Here is a 19,636-nt window from a genome sequence, read left to right as displayed (position 1 = left end):
TGAGGGAGCTTCTAGCTGAGGTGAATGGGGCAGGAAGGCCCACCCTAACCCAGGCTAAGAAAGGAGGAAGCAGGCGGAACTCTCACCACTCTTCACCCCTGCCTTGAGCTCCCGCCACCCCTGGGGACCGTGCCTCAAACCGTGAGCCTAAATACATTCTCCGCCAAGGTGCTGTGGTCAGGGCATTCTCTCACAGCACAGGACAAGGAATACAGCAGTAGGTAGATTGCTGTCCGGTGCTGTTGTGGTTTAACAGGCAGTAAGTGACATCTAGCAGCGACTCAGCGTGAGCAGGACATGCAGCAGTAGCTCATTTCTTGTAGTGGACTGACACTTACACATGGGTTATTAAAAAAGGAAAGCACGAAAGAACTCCAAGTCGCCAAGAAAAGGCACCAAAAGTGACTGCAACAGAACAGGCCTATGGTCATTATCACGTAGGCACACGCGTCTGTGAGACCTGACCCAGAAACAATGTGACTTGGTACAGCAAACCCTGACAACAAAATCACATGCATGGTCCCTCAAAGCCACCCACACTGAAATAACCCCAACAAGAGCCCAAGTGGTGTGTGTGTGTGTGTGTGTGTGTGTGCGCGCGCGTGTGCATGTGCAGGTATGTGGTGTGTGTGTGCGCGTGTGTGTGCATGTGCAGGTGTGTGTCTGTGTTTTCATACGAGAAAGACTGTGCCATAGAGAAGATTCTTTCTATTTGGACTCCTAATATTATGCAGCCTTACAACACACTAAGTTTGAAAACTATCCACTGAATAACCTAGGACAAGTTACCTTATGCTTTTTTATAACAGTCACATAAATCACTTCAAGAGACCCCAAGTAAGTTTATTTCTGTCCTTATATCCAGCTTAAATGAACAGAGGAGGACAGAAGTTGCCCTTTTATCAATGTCTGAGCAATATAATAAGGCTCTGCCATCTTAAGCATTTCCTCCACCCAAATCCGCACATAGGGAAAAGACTGTGACGAGTTTTCTTCTGAAGTCCCAATGTAGCTGCAACATTATTTACTGTAGACTCTCACACATCCAGAAAAGACAGGATAGTTAAGTATTTGTGAAGTCCAGTATTGACTTTAATACCCACATAACAAAGCTTATCTCAAGTGAAAACATAAATCAAATCAAGAACACTGCAGTCAACGGATCTGGGAGGATGCAGAGCTAAGTTCCTGCAGCAGAGCAATGTGGGTGTCTAGTGTGAATTCCCTCCAGGCTCCTGCCTGCTCATTAGTAGACAGGAGGATAAGGATTCATGTTCAGTTCTGCACATTTGTAAATTAGTTTTAATCTGAATATTAAAAGTCTTAAGCCAATGAGTCATCTGTAATTCTAAGTTTCATATGTACTGCTTTAGTTACCGTATATTTGAGTTTCATGACGACTTTAATTGTTGAATTTGAGCTGCATCTGTGCAGGACACATGGAGGCTCTTTCCTTTCATCATGGGATCCAACAACTGAGCTGAGGCTGTGAGTATTCACCCACTCAGCCAGCACAGCAGCCCCCAGGATGGTGTTTCCATGCATGTACACTTTGTACTCCGCTCATATCCATGCTTCCCCTGCTACTTTCTCCTGTCTGTTCTCCCCATCCTGCTCGACCTCTTCCTCCCCATAAACTCTTCACCCATTTTCCTGTTAATCATGTTTTTTAAACTAGAGCCTCCATAAGAGAAAATGCAGCTTTTGTTTTCCCGAGTCCACCTATCAGGCTACAGATGATAGGATGCAGTACTCCTTATGGCTGAGTAAGATTCCACTGTACACACTTACACTCATTTTCTTTACTGACTCATCGGCTGGCTGTTGACTACTGTGAACAGTGGCACTATAAACAGGTGTGTGAGAGCCCCCCCCCCCACTGTATGGTGATTCCAACTCCTCCTATGGATCAGGAGTGGTATATATAACTAGATCAATGTGGTAGTTGAGGTTTTTGAAGACCCTCCATACTGCCTTCCAAACCAGCGGGACTAATTTACATCGCATCATCATTGTACAGGGTTCCGTCCCCCAGAATTCTCACTAGCACTATTTGTTAATAGTCACCACCTAAGGAGATTCTACATAGATTCAATGCTCCCTTGCTCCCTTGCTGACTAAAGTCATGTTGTTGTTGTTGTTTTTTCATGTATCTGCTTGCTCTCTGTCTTTCTTCTGAGAACTCTCTGTACAATCCATTTGTCCACTTGTTGACTGGATAATTTAGAACCTAGGGTGTTTAGGCTTTTTAGTTTATTGGAGATTCTAGTTATTAATTCCCAGGTAGATACATAGATGGACGATATTTTCTATATCTTTATAGGCTGGCTCTTCACTTGTTCCTTTGTGTCTAGCCTGTTTATTTTGTACTACCCTATTGTTCCTGCATGGAACTTTTTCACTATGCTCATACCCAATTCCCCACTTCACAATGGATTTTCCTGGCCTCCTCCTTGCCCATACAAGGTGGCAGGGTGTTCTCAGGTGTATGATGTTCCCCAGGATAGCTTAGCCTCAAACAGAAGGTTGCCCCTCAACCAAGATGCTGCCTGGCTAGAGCACAGTAAGACACTGGAAGTGACAAAATGGATGGGTTTTTTTTTTGGTCATTTTTTTCTCTAATGCTGGTCTACTACAAAGTATGTCACTATCAAGGCTTGTGAAAACCATAGGCTTTTCTTAATGCTAGGACTGCTTGCCTCCTGGATGAGGCTTAGGCCACCACCACTAGGGGAACTGGAGCTGGAGCCATGGGCCCTTCCTACATTTTGCCACATAGCCTTTCTGTTTCTCTATGCCTTCCAGTTGTCTGATCTTCTTTGTGATTCATGGTGTTTCTCCTCCATCTCTTTCCTCCTCCTTCTTTTTTTTTTTTTTGCTTCCTTGAGATAAATTCTACTTGATTACTCTAATTTTTTAGTATTTACACAGTGGCATGGAGGCATCTTTTCACCTACCCATCTTACCCAAGAACTTTTGTTTCTTGTATTTCAGCTGCCTTTTAATCTCCAAATCTGTCAATCTAGACATAAGAAGTAAAAGAGTTGGTACAGTCTCATGGCATAGACATGGAACTCTAAAGAATGGCGTGCACACTTTGGTCCCAAGACAGAAAATCTAGCTAGAATTAAGCTGGAGGCAGCCTCCCTGCTGGAGAAGAACTGTCACCAACAGCTCCACGCAGTTGTGGACCCTGGGTGCTACACTACTAGGCAAGATGACACTATTGGCACAACCGTGGCAGGCCTGTTATATGGGCAAGTAGCCATTTTCCTGATTGAATTTGAGGCCTGCTTCATGGAAAAGAACTCGCATCTGGTACTATAGTCAAAAGCTCATGGCTGTTGAGTTCATAAACTTGGCTGGGAGGAAGCTACTGTTGTGCTAAATAGATGTGATGTGTCTATTAAACTGCCTTCTAGAAATTTTTTGCTTATGACCATAGATCAGCACTACTGTCAGCTTTAGTCAGAGGAATATTTTTTGCAGTGGTTCATGTTTACTGCAGAGACTTGCTTAGAGCAACTGAAAGCTGAGTCCTCTATCACATATCACCCCTTCCAAAACTCAGGGAGCATCATGGAAGAGGGCACTAACAGAATGTGGAGCTGAAGGAAGAGGTGGAATGTAGAGAATGCTTCCATCCGGGCATGGCGTGATTACTGCATTCTTGAACTCTCGGGAGCTGTGATTATCAGCAAACGACCTGTGTATGATTGGCCCACCGACATCCTACCACAGACAGGTGTGGGTCATGAGGCCCCATTCCTCCCTGAGAATATAAATGCATCATCAGCGGTAGCCATTGGTAAAGAAGCCCTTAAGGAGGAGGGACAGCACTCTAGCAGGCTATACTTTGATCAGGCATGTCAATCACCTACCCAGTCCCTTTGTTGAAAGCCCATGCTTCGAGAATGGAGTTTCTGATGATGGAATACTACAGAAGCTTTAGGAAATTGAGTGGCAGAGAAGAAAGATCAGCGGGTAAAGTGACTGATGTGCAGACACAAAAGCAGGGTACAGCAACCTGTCTGTGGACCTGTGCTGGGCAACAGGAAGTGGGGGAAGGCAATCCTCTATGACTTTCTAGCCAGTCAGTCTAGGTTCAGTGAAGAGATCTTGTCTCAAACAATAAGGTTGAGAGCCACAGGGGGAAACCCCCTGAAATTGATACCCACATTTATGTGTGTGTGTATGCCTGACACATGCATGGATGTAGGCACGCACACACATGCACGGGGGCATGTGTAAGAATTGGTAGTTGTAGTAGTTGAAGGAAACATAAAGCATAATTTTTGTCACTTAAACTGGTGGTCAACAAGGCAATCTGCGAACTCCGATGACTTGAATCTGCTGGAGAACACTGTGAATCCCAACCTTTATTCTAGCTACCAGACAGTTCACTCTTTTCTAAGTAAACTGTAAAGTAATTATTACTGAAAACCTTTGCGTCAGCTGTGGCGGGGTGCACTAAGGAAGGGCACACAGGTGGGCTGTCTAGGAGTCTAGAGAGAGCCTGGTCTACACAGTATGAGTTTCAGGCTAGTTAGTGAGACACCATCCAGCAACACATAAAACCCTTTTAAAGGTATTGTTCTCAGGATTTCTTGATGTTTCTGACTGAGTCTTGGTGTTATGTTCTATCCATCACATCAAGTCATCTTACTTTGAATAAACAGAAGAAAGGTTATAAAAACAGCATGCATATTGCCCACCATAGAAACATTTGCCAGCTATTTCTTCTGCTTAAATAAACTCATTTCAAATATCCAGATGGCCAACTTGAAAAAACTATAAATTTCATAAAACAATGAAACAAGCTTCTCTACATATCATTGCAGTACTATGCTTATGAATAAGTCTAATTTTGAAAAAGATAGGCGGTTTTAACAGAAACAGTATTTCTCCTTCACATTTTATCTCGTCTTCTGCCTTTGCACATGAGGGCATGAGCACAAGCCTGACGGTCTTCTTCCTTAGAAGCCGCTCACAGAGAAAGAACATAGCGACTCACTGCTACAAATAATAAAGAATAAAATAAAATGAGTAGAAAATTTACCCAGTATCTGAGGCATGCACTCACTAAGCAAAATCACCATGAAAATCTAAATAATCTAGACTAACTCTCAATACTTTCACTGGTGATTACAGAGGCAATTGAAGTAAAAAGTCATGAAATTTAGACAATGTAGGAGAAATAATTTCTCTGACTGGAGAAAAGTAATGCACACACGCACACACGCACACGCACACACACGTCTCCATTAAAGCAGACTACTTAACTAAGTGGCATTTAATCTTCTATATTATAAATATAGCTATAAGTCAAAATATCCACTAAATTAACAAGTCAATCCCCTTCAATTTCAGGGATTGCTTCCGATTCACGAGTCTACAGAATAGGCTACCTCTGGGTGTAATTTGTCCACATGCTGCACAGCGGTTCTGAGGAGACTGAGCTGAAGCTCAGAGCCACCTTCCTGCAGTGTGCTGCCCTTGTCAGAGGGGCCCAGATTTAGTACTGCTTAGCATATGTGGAAGAAAAGAGGATAAAGAACCTATATTATTCGTGTGTGTCAAAATTGTTAAATCGGAGTAGTAAACTGGTACCAGTTAATGCTACGGCAGCAGGACATACAGGAACATCAGTGAACTTCTAAGCAATGGCAGGGAGACTCTGAGTGCACAGCAAGCAATTAAATGTCCATGGCCTTCAACTCTTTGTCCTTATCTTTACAGTGGAAACCAGTACTTAACTCCAGTGGTTACTACACATGCAAAACTTGACTGTGACTATGCCTAGTGAACAGCATGCCTTAACAGAGGAGTTATTTTCCAGGAAAACTGACTCCAGTACGGCAGCAGTTCTCAGCCTGTGGTCACAACTGGAGGGTTAAAGGTGGAAAGAATGCCCTGCCCCTGACTTGATCCCAGGACAAGGGCTTGAAATCCCACCAATCCTTAAACTTGCCCCAGAGTCAGACTGCAGAATCCCACCAACCCCTGAGTTTGTTCCAGAAGCAGGAGACAAAACCACACCAATCCCAAGCCACCCAGGAAAGCTTCATCTTGCCCACAAGATACCCTCTGTATTCTGTTCAGTTTGCTGCTGTGTCTCACTCTAGAGGAGCCACCCTGTGGATTTTCCCTTCCCAGTAAATCTCTTGAGAGAGGCTGTGAGGCTTGTGTGGCGTGGCACTTTCGACAGAAAGTAGCGCAGCTGTAACAACTTTCACCTGGGCTGGGGAGGAGCAGCACCGTAAAACCTTCGCTGGGGAAACCGTTCTCTAGCGGAGCAGAGTTGGTACAACCCCAGCGACTGGAGCAGAGCTGAACACTCTGCTGGAGCAGAGCAGAGCTGTACGCGGCTACGCTAGCAGAGCCTTTGTGTTAGTCTTGGCTCCTGACTGCCAGGATACCTTTCCATCTGAGCTGAAGGTTTTCAGTGACCCCCTTGGGGATCACGTATCAGACATCCTGCATATCAGATTTTTACATTACTCTTATGAAGTAGCAACTTAACAATTTTATGGTTGGGGCACCACAACATGAGGAACTGTATCAAAGGGTCACAGCATTACGAAGGTTGAGAACCACCACATTATATTCTTATCCTGATATAATTCCAGCTTTGGACTCAGCACAGTGCAGACAATATCTCCTCAGTAAAATACTAACTCCCTTTGCTTAGTAACTGATAATTTAATGACAGGCAAGTTTAGATAAGCCTATGCCTTTTAAATACAATAATTTAGTATTTCAGAATTCAAAACCATGCTAAAGAGTTGGGTATGTAGCTGAGGGGTAGAGCACTTGGCTAGTATATATGAGACCCACATTTAAGCCCAGTCCTGCAAAGAAAAGATAAAATTTAAATAATAACAATTTCTCCTGAAATATTTAAATAACTACTTCTCTTAGAATTGGTCTAATTTGAAATAGCAATCCTGTGATTGACACACACACACACACACACACACACAGAGAGAGAGAGAGAGAGAGAGAGACAGACAGAAAGAGAGAGAGAGAGAGAGAGAGAGAGAGAGAGAGAGAGAGAGAGAGAGAGAGGTTTGAAAAGCATGGTACTTTAGGGGTGTCACCTTCAACTCTCCGTACCTCAGTGGTAATGTAGCTTTGTGAAGAGTTCTGAAGCCAAGCGAAACAGTGAAAGGGTTAGAATTATATCTTCATACAAAAGTTCCCAGAACAAACTTGGCATGTCATAATAAAGCAAGATGTGGAACACAGTTCACTTCCTGCTGCCTATGGATCAGGATGTAGGACTCTCAGCTCCTTCTCCAGCTCCATGTCTGTCTGCACGCCACCATGAAGATAATGAATAAACCCCAGAAACTGTAAGCCAGTCCCAAGTAAATGTTTCCTTTATAAAAGTTTCTGTGGTCATGGTGTCTCCTCACAGCGGTAGAAACCCTAACTAAGACAGAAGAGAAAGGTGATGTAGAGTCAGAAGCAGACTGGCAGGAGTATACTTCCTAGGTGTAACTGGCAAGATGATGTAGCCTGTCAAGCAGAGTGTGCCACAACTGAATTACTTACAGAATTAAAAATTTCTTTTGAAATATAATTTTAGAACAAGACACTATTTAGAACAAGAACACTATTTTTAGATATTTAAAAATTTTTATAGAAGTATGTATTGTGCATGAGCTCGCCCATCTCTATATGAGCTCACCACCTCTAAACGAGCTCAACACATCCATATGAGCTCACCACCTCTATAGGAGCACACCCACATCTATATGAACATATCCACCTCTATGAACACACTCATCTCTATAGGAGCACACTAACCTCTATAGGATCATGCCCAGCTCTGTATGAACATACCTGCCTCTAAAAGAGCACGCACAACCACGTCTAAAGGAGCACACCCACGTCTAAAGGAGCACACCCACGTTTAAAGGAGCACACCCACGTCTAAAGGAGCACACCCACGTCTAAAGGAGCACACCCACGTCTAAAGGAGCACACCCACGTCTAAAGGAGCACACCCACGTTTAAAGGAGCACACCCACGTCTAAAGGAGCACACCCACGTCTAAAGGAGCAAACCCACGTCTAAAGGAGCACACCCACGTTTAAAGGAGCACACCCACGTCTAAAGGTGCACACCCACGTTTAAAGGAGCACACCCACGTCTAAAGGAGTACACCTATGTCTAAAGGAGCACACCCACATCTAAAGGAGCACTCTCCCTCTGCTTCCTTCCTTTGTTCATCCTTCACTTCTGTTGTCTCCTTTCTTCCCTAAACAATTTCACTTCCACTTTCTTGTCAAATATATGTGCATATTTTATGTACTTACATAAAATTTAAAGACCACAAATGAGAGAGAACACATATGATATTTGTGTTCATGAGACTGACTTAATTGGTTTAATTTGAAAATCTACAGTTGCATCCAATTTCCTGCTAATGATATTACTTCATTCTTCAGGGCTGACAATTCCATTGCATATATACCACTTTGTCTCTTCATTTATCTGGTGTTGAACACTAGGTTGGTCTGAAGCTTAGCTACTGTGAATGGTGCTGCACTAAACACTGCTGTCCAAACACATCCGTGATGTGCTAACTCAGAGTCCTTCAGGGAAATACCCAGGAATGACATAGTTGGGTCATATAGTAGCTCTATTTTTAGTACTATTGAGAGAGTCTGTGGACGACTGGCTCAGTTTGCATTCCTATCACCAGTGTGCAAGTTTTCTCGTTGGTCTGTATCTTTGCCAGCATTTGTTATTTCTTTTCATAGTAACTGCCATTCTTATGAAGATGGAATCTCAATTTTGATTAGTGTTTCCCTGATGGCTAGAGTAAGGTTGAACATTTTTCCCTGTGTTTATTGGCCAGTTCTATTTCATCTTTTGAGAACTATCTGTTCACTTGATCAGCCCACTTATTTATTTGATGTTTTAAGAACAAGATACTTTATGAACCAACTTTCGCTTTTATCATTGTGGCACCAACTGGATGCACACCTTTACCGTGACTCTAGACAAACCAAACAGACATTTTAGGACGAAGAGAACTTGCTAAAACCCAAACTCGGAATGATTTTTCAGTGACGTGGGACATACTGATAACATGCTGGTAAACAGAAAGCAAGATGAGGACACAGCCTAGTGGTGGTGAAGCCACCTTAGGACCCAGTGGTGGGGCCTGACAGTCCTGGAGTACAACTTGAGTTGTGGAGACACAGCAAGGCACCTTCTCTTTCAAGTCACTGTGATGTGTGATCTCTTGTTCAATGACATCCTAGAAATGTTCCAGAGAGGAGACCTCACCTAATAGCTAAGAGGAATATTCCTAGAATCAGCAATAGACCATAGTGCACACGTAGCCTACGTCAAGAATCAAAGTGTAAAAAATAGATTCACCAAATAGTTTGTGCTGTGCTGAGACCGATGCCAATCTGACTTCTCAGGCACATACTGCAAATGACACGGTAATAGTCTCCCTTAAAGAAAGATCGTACAGGGTGCCCACACTTACTTCTCACCCAACACAAACAACTCACTCCATATTTAATAAAGAGTATGAAACCCTAACTAGGTAGAAATTGGTGCATAATAAAAAGAATTTGTAAACTTGTATTTTACAGGTGTTATAGCTTATCACTCAAGAATTCTTCTTATGACAAACACATACCATGCTTTAATTTGAAAGGCGCTATTAATAGCTAACCATTACTAAACTTAATTCTTTGCCAGTCACTGTTCAAAGCATGAATTAACTAACCCAATCCCATGCTAATCTATAACCTATAACTATATAGTTATATACATATATATAAATACAGATATGTATAACTATAGCTAAATAACCTATAACTATAATCTAGTATCTATTGAGAATATACAGAGAAGCTAGGCACAGAGAAGGTCAATTCCTTACCCATGGACTTGGTAGTAAGTAGGTGAGTGCCAAAGCCCAAACTCAGCTGCCACCATGCTGCATTCTATAAACCCCCACCAGTCATTCTCACAAATCTTCCCAGGTTTATTCTTGTATTTAGCACAACCTGACACATTAATTACTTAGACAATAGATGATTTCAGATTGAGAATACCTGAAATAACCACGTAACACAAAAATGAGCAAATTCTCTATTTAGGTCAACAAAATTTACACTGTCTCAATTTATATTATGACTTTATTATAATAGGGCTATTGAGTTTGGGCTTATAGGATTTGTGTTTTCCAAAATAATTTTAAATACAAAATATCATATGATGTGGGATGCCCCTCTGTATGTTGTGAATATGTTTTATTACCACTGATTAATAGAGAAGCTGCTTTGGCCTATGGCAGGGCAGAATAGAGCTAGGCAGGAAATCCAAACAGAGATATAGAAGAAAAAGGCGGAATCGGGGAGACGGCAGCAGCCGCTGGAGGAGTAAGGTGCCAGAGCGTTATTGGTAAGCCATGGGGCGCGTGGTGATATACAGATTATTAGAAATGGGTGAATTTATATGTAGAGCTAGTTAGTAAAAGGCCTAAGCCATTGGCCAAACAAGTCATTAATATTAAGCCTCAGAAGGAGCAGCTGCAGGTACCAGTGGACATGAGAGAAACTGGTCCAGCAGTAGTGAGTAAAACAGAAAAGTCTCCGGCTACAACCATCCTTTGTATTTACTATTTATTTGTTATTTATTTTACCTCTTCTTGTCATACTGAGCAATGTAAATTTACCATATAGAACCAAAAAATAAGAAATAGAAGACACAAAATATTTTATACCTTACTGCTACTATTCGATTTTTATTAAGATTAATTTTATGTTTTATGGGCATTAACAACATGGCTGTGTTAGATCATATCAAAATGACTCTCTTTCTCCCTTACTTATACTCTACAAAGTCAGACTCTGACTGTTTTGTCCTGGTTCTGTAAATTTGTCCCCTTCAGCATTACACTATAGTGGTATTTCATTTTAATAAATAAAGCCTGCCTGAAGATTAGAAAGTAAAACAGTCCCTCTGGTCAGCCTTACAGATCAGGCAGTGGTGATACACACCTTTAATTCCAGTAGCCACACTAGTTTGCCATAGAAACCAGGCAGTAGTGGTGCATGCCCTTAATCCTAGCCCTAGAGAGGAATGTAAGATGGGAGGAGACAGCTCTCAGACACAGTCTCATTTGGAGATTCCAGGAGGCAGGGTCGCCATTTTGGACTGAGGTCAAGGTAAGAGGCAGTGGCTGGCTGTTTTGCTTTTGTGACCTTCAGGCTAAACCCCAATACCTGTCTCTGGGTTTTTATTAATCATGCTACATTACACCTTGAGGATTAGAACTGACGGAGGTAGGATTTAAGAGAAACAGAGAAGTGGTGGCTTTGGGTGCAAACAGCACAAAGCCAAAGCTTTATCGACTCACTGGGGAAGACACTCACTACAGTACTTTCAAGCACTTCCAAAGTGGGAATCATCTAAAACTGTGTTTAGGAATCACAAACATGTGAAACCAAGCCTACTACAGTCCTGGGGGTCTTTTCTGTAGTCTGTGGAATAGACGAACTAAGAGGAATAAAAAATTTGATATCCAGTTGTCAGTACTGGCACACTCCGCAGCATTAGAACAGCTGGGTTTAGAAACAAAAAGTACATGCAGGGGTATTTTTATTTTGTTATACTATATATAAAACTGTTCATTTGTTACATTATAATCTTTAAATGGACTTTAAAGGTCAGTGCTGGCTTTTGGTCTGTCTTCTGACTACTACATTAAACACTGACATCAGCAGCTATGAACCCTGAAATACCCTCAAAGGGAGAGAATTATTTTATTATATGACATATCTGTGTATCTGCAAATGATTACCTGAGTTTCTGTGTTGACTCAATAACAGCACTGATGGTAATAATACACTCATCTCTTTCTCCCCAGATCTCACGGGGACAGCAGTGTGGAGCGGTAAGGTGGCACAGCAGGGAGAGGCACCGGCGACCAAACCTGACAACCCGAGTTCAAGCCCTGAGGTCCACACAGTGGAGGAAGAGAATTGACTCCCACAAACTGTCTTCTGTCCTCCACACATGTGTTTTAGTACATGCATGCAAATGTGTGCACGTGCACACACATAGGCACACACCAATAATAAGACTAAATCTAAATAATAAAGAGTAATGTATTTTTACATTCTGCTGGTTATTATTACTTATCAAATTCTTTTAAGATTGCAGCTTATTTACAAATATTCTATTTTTCAAAGTTTAACAATTCTTGTTTTTAAATATACTGTAATTCAAATAAATCAATTATGCCCTAAAACACAATAGAAATGACATTAAGAGTCCCCTAGAACCAAAGAATATTTAAAAATATTTTATGTGCATGTGTGTCTGTGTGAGGGTGTCAGTCTCCTAAAACTGGAGCTACAGATGGGTGTGAGCTGCCATTTGGTGCTGGGAATTCAACCCGGGTCCTCTGGAAGAGCAGCCAGTGCTCTTAGCTGCTGAACCATCTCATTTCTCCAGGCCCCAAACCAAAGCACTTTAGCAAAGTGCAGAGTCCTTACCGACTCCAGAGGAGATTGATGCGACATCAATGTCACATGCTCTTCTTCTCGCCACTTCAGCCAGTGCCAGTTCACCCATATCCAGGGCAAGGTAATGGATATCCTTTGGAAATAAAGAAGACAAAGGGTTGATTAAAAAGAAATCTTGATAAAGTTACAAAGTAGAGTCTGAGAGGAAGACACATTTAGACAAGAGAAATAGATATGGACAATCAGCATTTGTTTTTCTGTTTTAAATTTATCAGTATTCTTTACGAGCAGAGTCTAATTTCCTTAAAGAACACAGATGTAACTATTTTAAGCCATAAAGCAAAAAGTATGTTTCTAATAATCAACAACCAGTTTCATTAAAAATAAAAACCTTAGCTGTGCGTGTGTGTGTGTGTGTGTGTGTGTGTGTGTGTGTATTTAAGGATTTAGTGGCTAAGGCAGTTTACACACACACACACACACGGTATGTGGTCCAGACTGGTCTCAAATTCTTCAGTTTAAATGATCGTTTTCTTCTGCCTTTCACATAGCTGGTCCTACCAGTTACGTCACTGCACTGGTCTGAGAGAGCTTGACTACACCTTAGCCTGAGCTCTGTACAAGGAATATCACACAAAATTTATCTTTATAAGCTGAGAATATATGTGCTAATGTTAATACTATCATTTTTTAAATCCAGGTTATAAATAAGATAGATAAATTCTAATTCCATTCTCAATTTTTTGACTCTAGTAGAGAGGCAGATCAGTATAGGACAATTGTTAATTATTTGTGGGAATTACGAGAGGGGGAAGTAGCAGCATTTGCACATCTGTGCATATGCGTGCACATCTGTACATATGTGTGCAAAGCGTGAAGCACTCTGTGAGGAGATGGCAGGTCTGTCCTGTGGGAGAATTGCTGGGTGCTTGGGGAACGCAGTGGAAATTACGGAGTAAGTTCCATAGTGTGCAGAATGGTCACTGGAATAAAAATTCTACTGCAATAAAAATGGATAAAAAGAATATAAACTGACAGTCTATGATGAATAAATATAAATGCCCTACAATTATGTAAAGATATTTCATATTATTCAAATAAATGTAAATCAAAAAGCTAATTTCTGATTTTTTGAATTATATGAATTTATAGGAAATAAAATGCCATGCTTTGATATATGCACACTATGCAATGAATCATCACATCAGGGTGTTAACACATTGACTAAGTTTCTACAAGTTAACAATCAGCTGCAAGGCTTTGGCACACAAACATGTTCACTCAGGGCACAGTTCCTGAAGACTATAGAGGTCAGGGGTCGAGACTGTCCCACATGCAGACTTCTCAACTTAAGAATGGCTTCTGAATTTTTAAATGGTTGAAAGATCTGTGCTCAATTACTGTCCACGAACTTTGAAGGGCTGTGGAATTAGCGTTAGCTGCAGACTTGAAAATGTTTTAAACTAAAATTACAAGGGAAATTGCTTCTGTGAAACATGCTGTGATAAAATCGTTCTGATGAGAACTGAAATTGTTTGAATTGCGAGTCATGTCAGGCCTACACTGTCAAAAGATGTGTTTTCCAAAGTGATATCTTCATTCCTACACAAATTCCCAGAAATGTATTCTAATTTCAAACCAGAGCAATGTTTTTCAGGCCTGTATGCATGTGTAGAGAAAATTTCCATATTCCCAAATCCATTTGGTGTGCAATTAAGGAGCTTCTACTGGAAATGATTTGCAATGTAATGACATGCTAAAGACTTTCTAGCCTTTTGGCTAATAGAATTCTAAAACTGACTTCCGACTTGTGAATGCACTCAATGAGGGCCATGTCTCATGGACGCATACTGGCGTTGTCAGTACTGGTAAACACACATGGAAAGGGATATGCAAAGGTTTGAAAATACGGAAAGTCTCATCACAGATCAGCACCAACAAATCAACCTTTATGAGAAATTTGGGGACACCACTGTCAAATCTCCCAGAAAGCCCAATTTTTCATATTTATAAACCTGGATTACAAAATCTTGTACATAGTGTACATAATTTATGATATTTTAAATTTCACCAATAAAAGGTTTATGGAGGGTTTAGAGATAACGAAGGGGGTAGAGCATGTGCTACACTTCTCAAGAAGAAAGGATATCCAGAAACCACTTAAGGTTCCCTTCAAGAAGCACACCTCATTACCTAAGATGATACCACCTTAGAGTAAAGAGATGGGACAAAGCATTCCAGCAAGTGGATCTAGGAAACAAGTAGACATAGCTACTTCTAACTGGGAAAAGTAGGCTTGAAACCAAGATAAGAGATGTGACAAAGTCACCTCAAAGGAACAATCCATCATGAAGACATTCAACTTTAAACACTCATGTACCAAACACAGGTGAAACCAATTTCATAAAACAAATATAACTAGATATAAGGTCATATTTTAGTGGCAAAACAGTAACAGTGAGTGATTTCTATATTTCACTTTCAAAGACAGGTCATCTGGATAAAAATTAGAGAAACAATGGAGTTTAATGACACCACAAACCAACTGGACCTAGCAGATACCTACAGAACATTCTGTTCAAACAAAAGAATATACTTTCTTCTGAGCAGCCCATGGAACTTTCTATAAAATAGTTCAATATTAGAACACAAAGCAACTCTCAGTAACTCTAGTATTCTGTTTTACTACAGTGGAACGGTGGAAACAAACGGCAAGAGAAATTGCCGAAACTCATTGAGGTTTCACAATACACTGCTGAATGATGAATGGGCCATTAAAGACATCAAGACGGAAATTTAAAATTCCTACATATGAATGAAAATGAAAACACAATGTGTCAAAATCTTTGGTATATAATGAAACCAGTCCTCAGAGGAAAGTTTATAGCTGTAAGTGTCCAAAAAAAAAAAAAAGAAAAAAGAAAGAAAGAAAGAAAGAAAGAAAGAAAGTAAAGAAAAGAAAAATCAGAAAATTTAAATAAATTACTTAATGGTACTTTAAAGCCCTTGGGAAAACCAAGAACCAGAACAAACATAAAAGCAGTAGACAGGAAGAAACAATTAAGATAAAGGCAAATGTTAACGAAGTAGAAACAACAGAATAAAAAACATAAGGCAAAAAATAACCAAGTGCTGATTCTTTGAAAACAGAAACATAATTAACAATCCCTTAGCCAAATTAACAAAAAGCAAGAGGACCCATAATAATAAAACTTGAGATGAAAAGGGGAAATATTACAGATTCTAAGGTGCTGTTGATTACACAGCTATAATGGGACATCGATACTAGTCCTTCCAAGGCTCAAGGAACATTAAGGAGAAGGGCAGAAAGCGCATGAGTCGGGTGACGGGGGAGGGCAATAAAGACTATCTTCTGGGCATGACCGGGACCTCTCAATGCTGTGTCAGAGATGGGAAGGGGTCATGGTGCCTGTGTAACCCTAGAGAACTCTAGGCTTTTGACAGATGCTAGAGGCAGGGGAGGTATTGCTCTTATATACTGCATGGCTATACCTTTCATCCAAAAGCTCAGTTTAAGTAAAGTTTCTAATTATTTTCAGTTTGAATGTCTTCCCTATATGTCAAATAATCCACTATTATTATGCCAAGACTTATGTGACATTTTATATCCATTAATATTTGTTTAGAAAATGATGAGCACCAGGCTTTGGTGCATATATATTTAGAACTGTTGTATCTTCTTACTATTTTTTCTCTCTTTATTACTATGTACTGGGCATCTTTATCTCCTCTACTTGGTTTGAAGTCGACTGTGGACCAAATAACTGTATGTCATATACATACACATATATGTATATAATATATAAATCTAGATTGTATATATATGAGATCAAATACACACTGTTCATGTAAATCTGATTTATTTTCCTTAATATGATGATCTATGATTCCATCCATTTTCCTGAAAACAGGATAGTATCATTTTTTTTAGATCTAATAAAATTCCTCTGTATATGTACCACATTTTCATTAGAAAAACAGTACCAATAAAGAAATGCAAATTTGCCGGAGAGTGGTGGTGCATGCCTTTAATCCCAATACTTGGAAGGCAGAGGTAAATGGATCTCTGTGAGTTCGAAGCCAACTTGGTCTACAAGAGCTAGTTCCAGGACAGGCTCCAAAGCTATAAAGAAACCCTGTCTCGAAAAACAAACAAACAAAATAAAACAAAACAAACAAAAACATAAACAAAAGCAAATTCTTCCTTTCCTTTGTATACCCTGGATTTCTTGTCTTATTTCCCCAGTTAAGACTGTGAGCAAGGCATTGAATAAGAATATAAAATTGCTCCTTATGTATTTTCAGCACTTTTCGTTCAGTATAATGTTGACTATAGATTTACATAGATAACTTTTATGATGTTGAGGTATGTTCCTTCAACTCCTATTTTCTCCAGGCTTTTAGCATGAAGGAAAGAGAAACTTTGTCAACTGATTTATATGTAACCATTGAATAATCTTGTGATTTCTGTTCCGAACCCCATTTGTGTGTTATAATCCACACACTGATTTATCCATGTTGAACAACCCTTGTATTCCTGAAATGAAACTAACAGTTCTTAGCATATTTATTTTTAATGTGTTCTTGAATTTGGTCATTAAGTATTTACCAAGAATTTTATATCTATGTTTGTACCAGTTAGTGTTTGTCAAGTTGACATAAGCCTAGATATACTCAAAAAAGGTAATCTCAAGAGAGGAATTTTCTCCATCAGACTGGTCTATGAGCATGTCTGTAGGGTTTTTGGTTTGGGTTTGTCTTTTCCATGATTGACATGAGAGAGCCCAGCCCACCGTGGGCGGTGCTACTCATGCTGGAGGTGGAGCCGAGCTGTTTAAGACAACAAGCTGAAAGTGACGGGGAGCCCGGCCCCAGTGCCTGCCTCCTGTGTGCCTGATAAACCTACTTCCAGTTTTTGTTTTCAGTCTGTGACTGCCTTTACCAGTAAACTGAGTTTCTTAAAGACAAGAAATAATTGAATTTTCTTTTTAAATCTATTTATATAGTCTGTATATTTTAATTGATAAGTTGATGTTATTCACATTTACTCAAAAAGAATGGTTAATTCTTTTATTCTATTGCTTGTTTTTTTTTTTTTTGGTTGGGTTAATGTTTAGCTTTTCTTTGTTCACCATAATTATTACTTACAGAAATAAGATTAAATAACAAAACATAAACTATAGGAGGAATGAATAATCTGTTATCACACTATTACATTAAATATAAAAATTAGAAACATGTGAAAGAAGATGGTCATAACTTAGATACATGTATCATAGACCCAAGAACACAAGTATGTACATCGATACACACAAAACAGTGCTATGTAATTGATAAGCTAGAACATAAACTGAAATATCCCACAAAATCCTTAATTCAAAAGATGCATGAAAAGGAAGGGGTACTAAAAAAAAAACAAAGATGTGCTAAAAATAGCACTTAATATAAATATTAATATAATTAGACTTAAGTAATGATGGCCAGAAGAGTCTAATAAAACAGAAGTTGTTACACTGGATGAAAAATAAGACTGAGATATACACTTTAAGACATAGAGGAGAAATAAAAGAACAGAAAAAGATAAAATGCAAACACTAACCAAAAGGCAGTGAAGTGGCCATTGCAAAAAGACAAGTGAGCTAGAAAAAGGGATATTTTTGATAAATAGTCAAAACACTTGAAGCAAAATCTGAGCAATGGATCTAGAAGTGCTGAAATCTTGAAGTGTAATCTGCTCTCTAACTTGCTATTGAAATAAAGTAAGGTTAAAACAGACAATACTACCAAGCAGGTATAATTATCACTACAACTACTCTCTACTGAGAACACAGTGCACATTCTCTTCAAGTACACACGGAAGGGAGCCAGACAGACTACGTGCTGGGCCTTAGAACAACTATGAAGAATTGAAAAGTACAAATAGTACTGAAAAATTTTTGAACAAAGGAATTAAGTTAGATAATAATTTTTAAAGGCATTTGAAAAATCTGCTAGTATTTGGCATTAAACAGTTCACTTTTAAGTATCTTATGGATTTAACAGCATACTTTAAAATAGTCTATAGATAAAACATTAGAAAATGTTTTGAGATAAATGAAAACGGAAGTAAAACACATGAAAGTAAGATATGCTACAGCATATAGTATAGATATAGATATAACAGTATCTATAAAGGAATTTTTGATTTAAGTACTGTGGCAGTTTAAATGTAATAGGTCCCCATAGTCTCATAGGGAGTGGCACTATTAGGAGGTGTGGTTTTGTTGGAATGGGTATGGCCTTTTTTGGAGAAAATGTGTCACTGTGGGGGTTGGCTTTGTGATTTCCTATGCTCAGGATACTGCCAGACGGAGTCCCAGTGCTAAGAGAAGTAGTGGACACAAGGCCCTATCCTAACCCAGAATATCTCCAGTTAGCACAGGGACTCCGGAGGTTTCACAGGGGACAGAAACCACACTGAAAGGCAGGCTGCATGCCCAGCAGTAGATGGCTAACAAAACTGAACCAATGGTATTTGGGGAGGCTTTTGTCTCACAGTGTCAGGGCATTTTTCTACTTACAGGTTTGGCTTACACGTTATGGTTCCCAGTTTTGTGTTTTGTGGGATTTCTGTGTAAGTGAATGTGTATGTCTCTGCATCCATATGAGCTTCTTGTGCTTTTCCTCTGGTCTTATTTTGTCCTATTCTGCTTTGTCTTAGTTGCCCTTTTGTCTTCTAATGAGAGAAAGAAGAAAGGGTGTGAACAGAGGAGGGGGTAGGGAAGTTGGGGGAGGAGAAACTGTGAACAGAATATATTGTATAAACAAAACTATTTTCCATTAAATATGAAAACCTTAAAGAAAATGAGCAGAGAGTTCTCAAAAAAAGAAAAAAATGGCTAAGAAATATCACATAAATGTTCATCATCCTTATTAATTAGGTAAATGTGAAACTACACAAATTTGAGATTTAATTTCACCCCGATCAGAAAGGCAAAGGTCAAGAGAAAGAGTGCCATCAAATTCTGGAGGTGATGTGAGGAAGGGGACCCTCAGTCACTGCTGCTGGGAGAGCCAGCTGGAGCGGCTATCATGAAAGTCAGAGAGAACTCTCTAAAGCTAAACACAAC

The 19,636-nt window shown here is 39.8% G+C and overlaps 1 protein-coding gene across 7 annotated transcripts in view; it reads right to left on the bottom strand.

The window, feature by feature from the left end:
• The window catches only part of Wdpcp (WD repeat containing planar cell polarity effector), a 284,986-nt gene that overhangs the window by 55,195 nt on the left and 210,155 nt on the right, over positions 1–19,636 (bottom strand). For all 7 annotated transcript variants that reach the window (XM_085692260.2, XM_085692256.2, XM_085692258.2 and 4 more), the window contains one exon: positions 12,537–12,639. In XM_085692260.2, coding sequence (XP_085548386.2) covers positions 12,537–12,639 — 103 coding nt within the window. The remainder of the gene's footprint in view (positions 1–12,536; positions 12,640–19,636) is intronic.

The sequence above is a fragment of the Myodes glareolus genome, chromosome 8 (assembly GCF_982192425.1).
Source record: "Myodes glareolus chromosome 8, mMyoGla1.1, whole genome shotgun sequence".
NCBI classification, from domain to species: domain Eukaryota; kingdom Metazoa; phylum Chordata; class Mammalia; order Rodentia; family Cricetidae; genus Myodes; species Myodes glareolus.
Note: the sequence above shows the minus strand (reverse complement) of the source record. Positions and strands in the feature narration are given on the sequence as shown.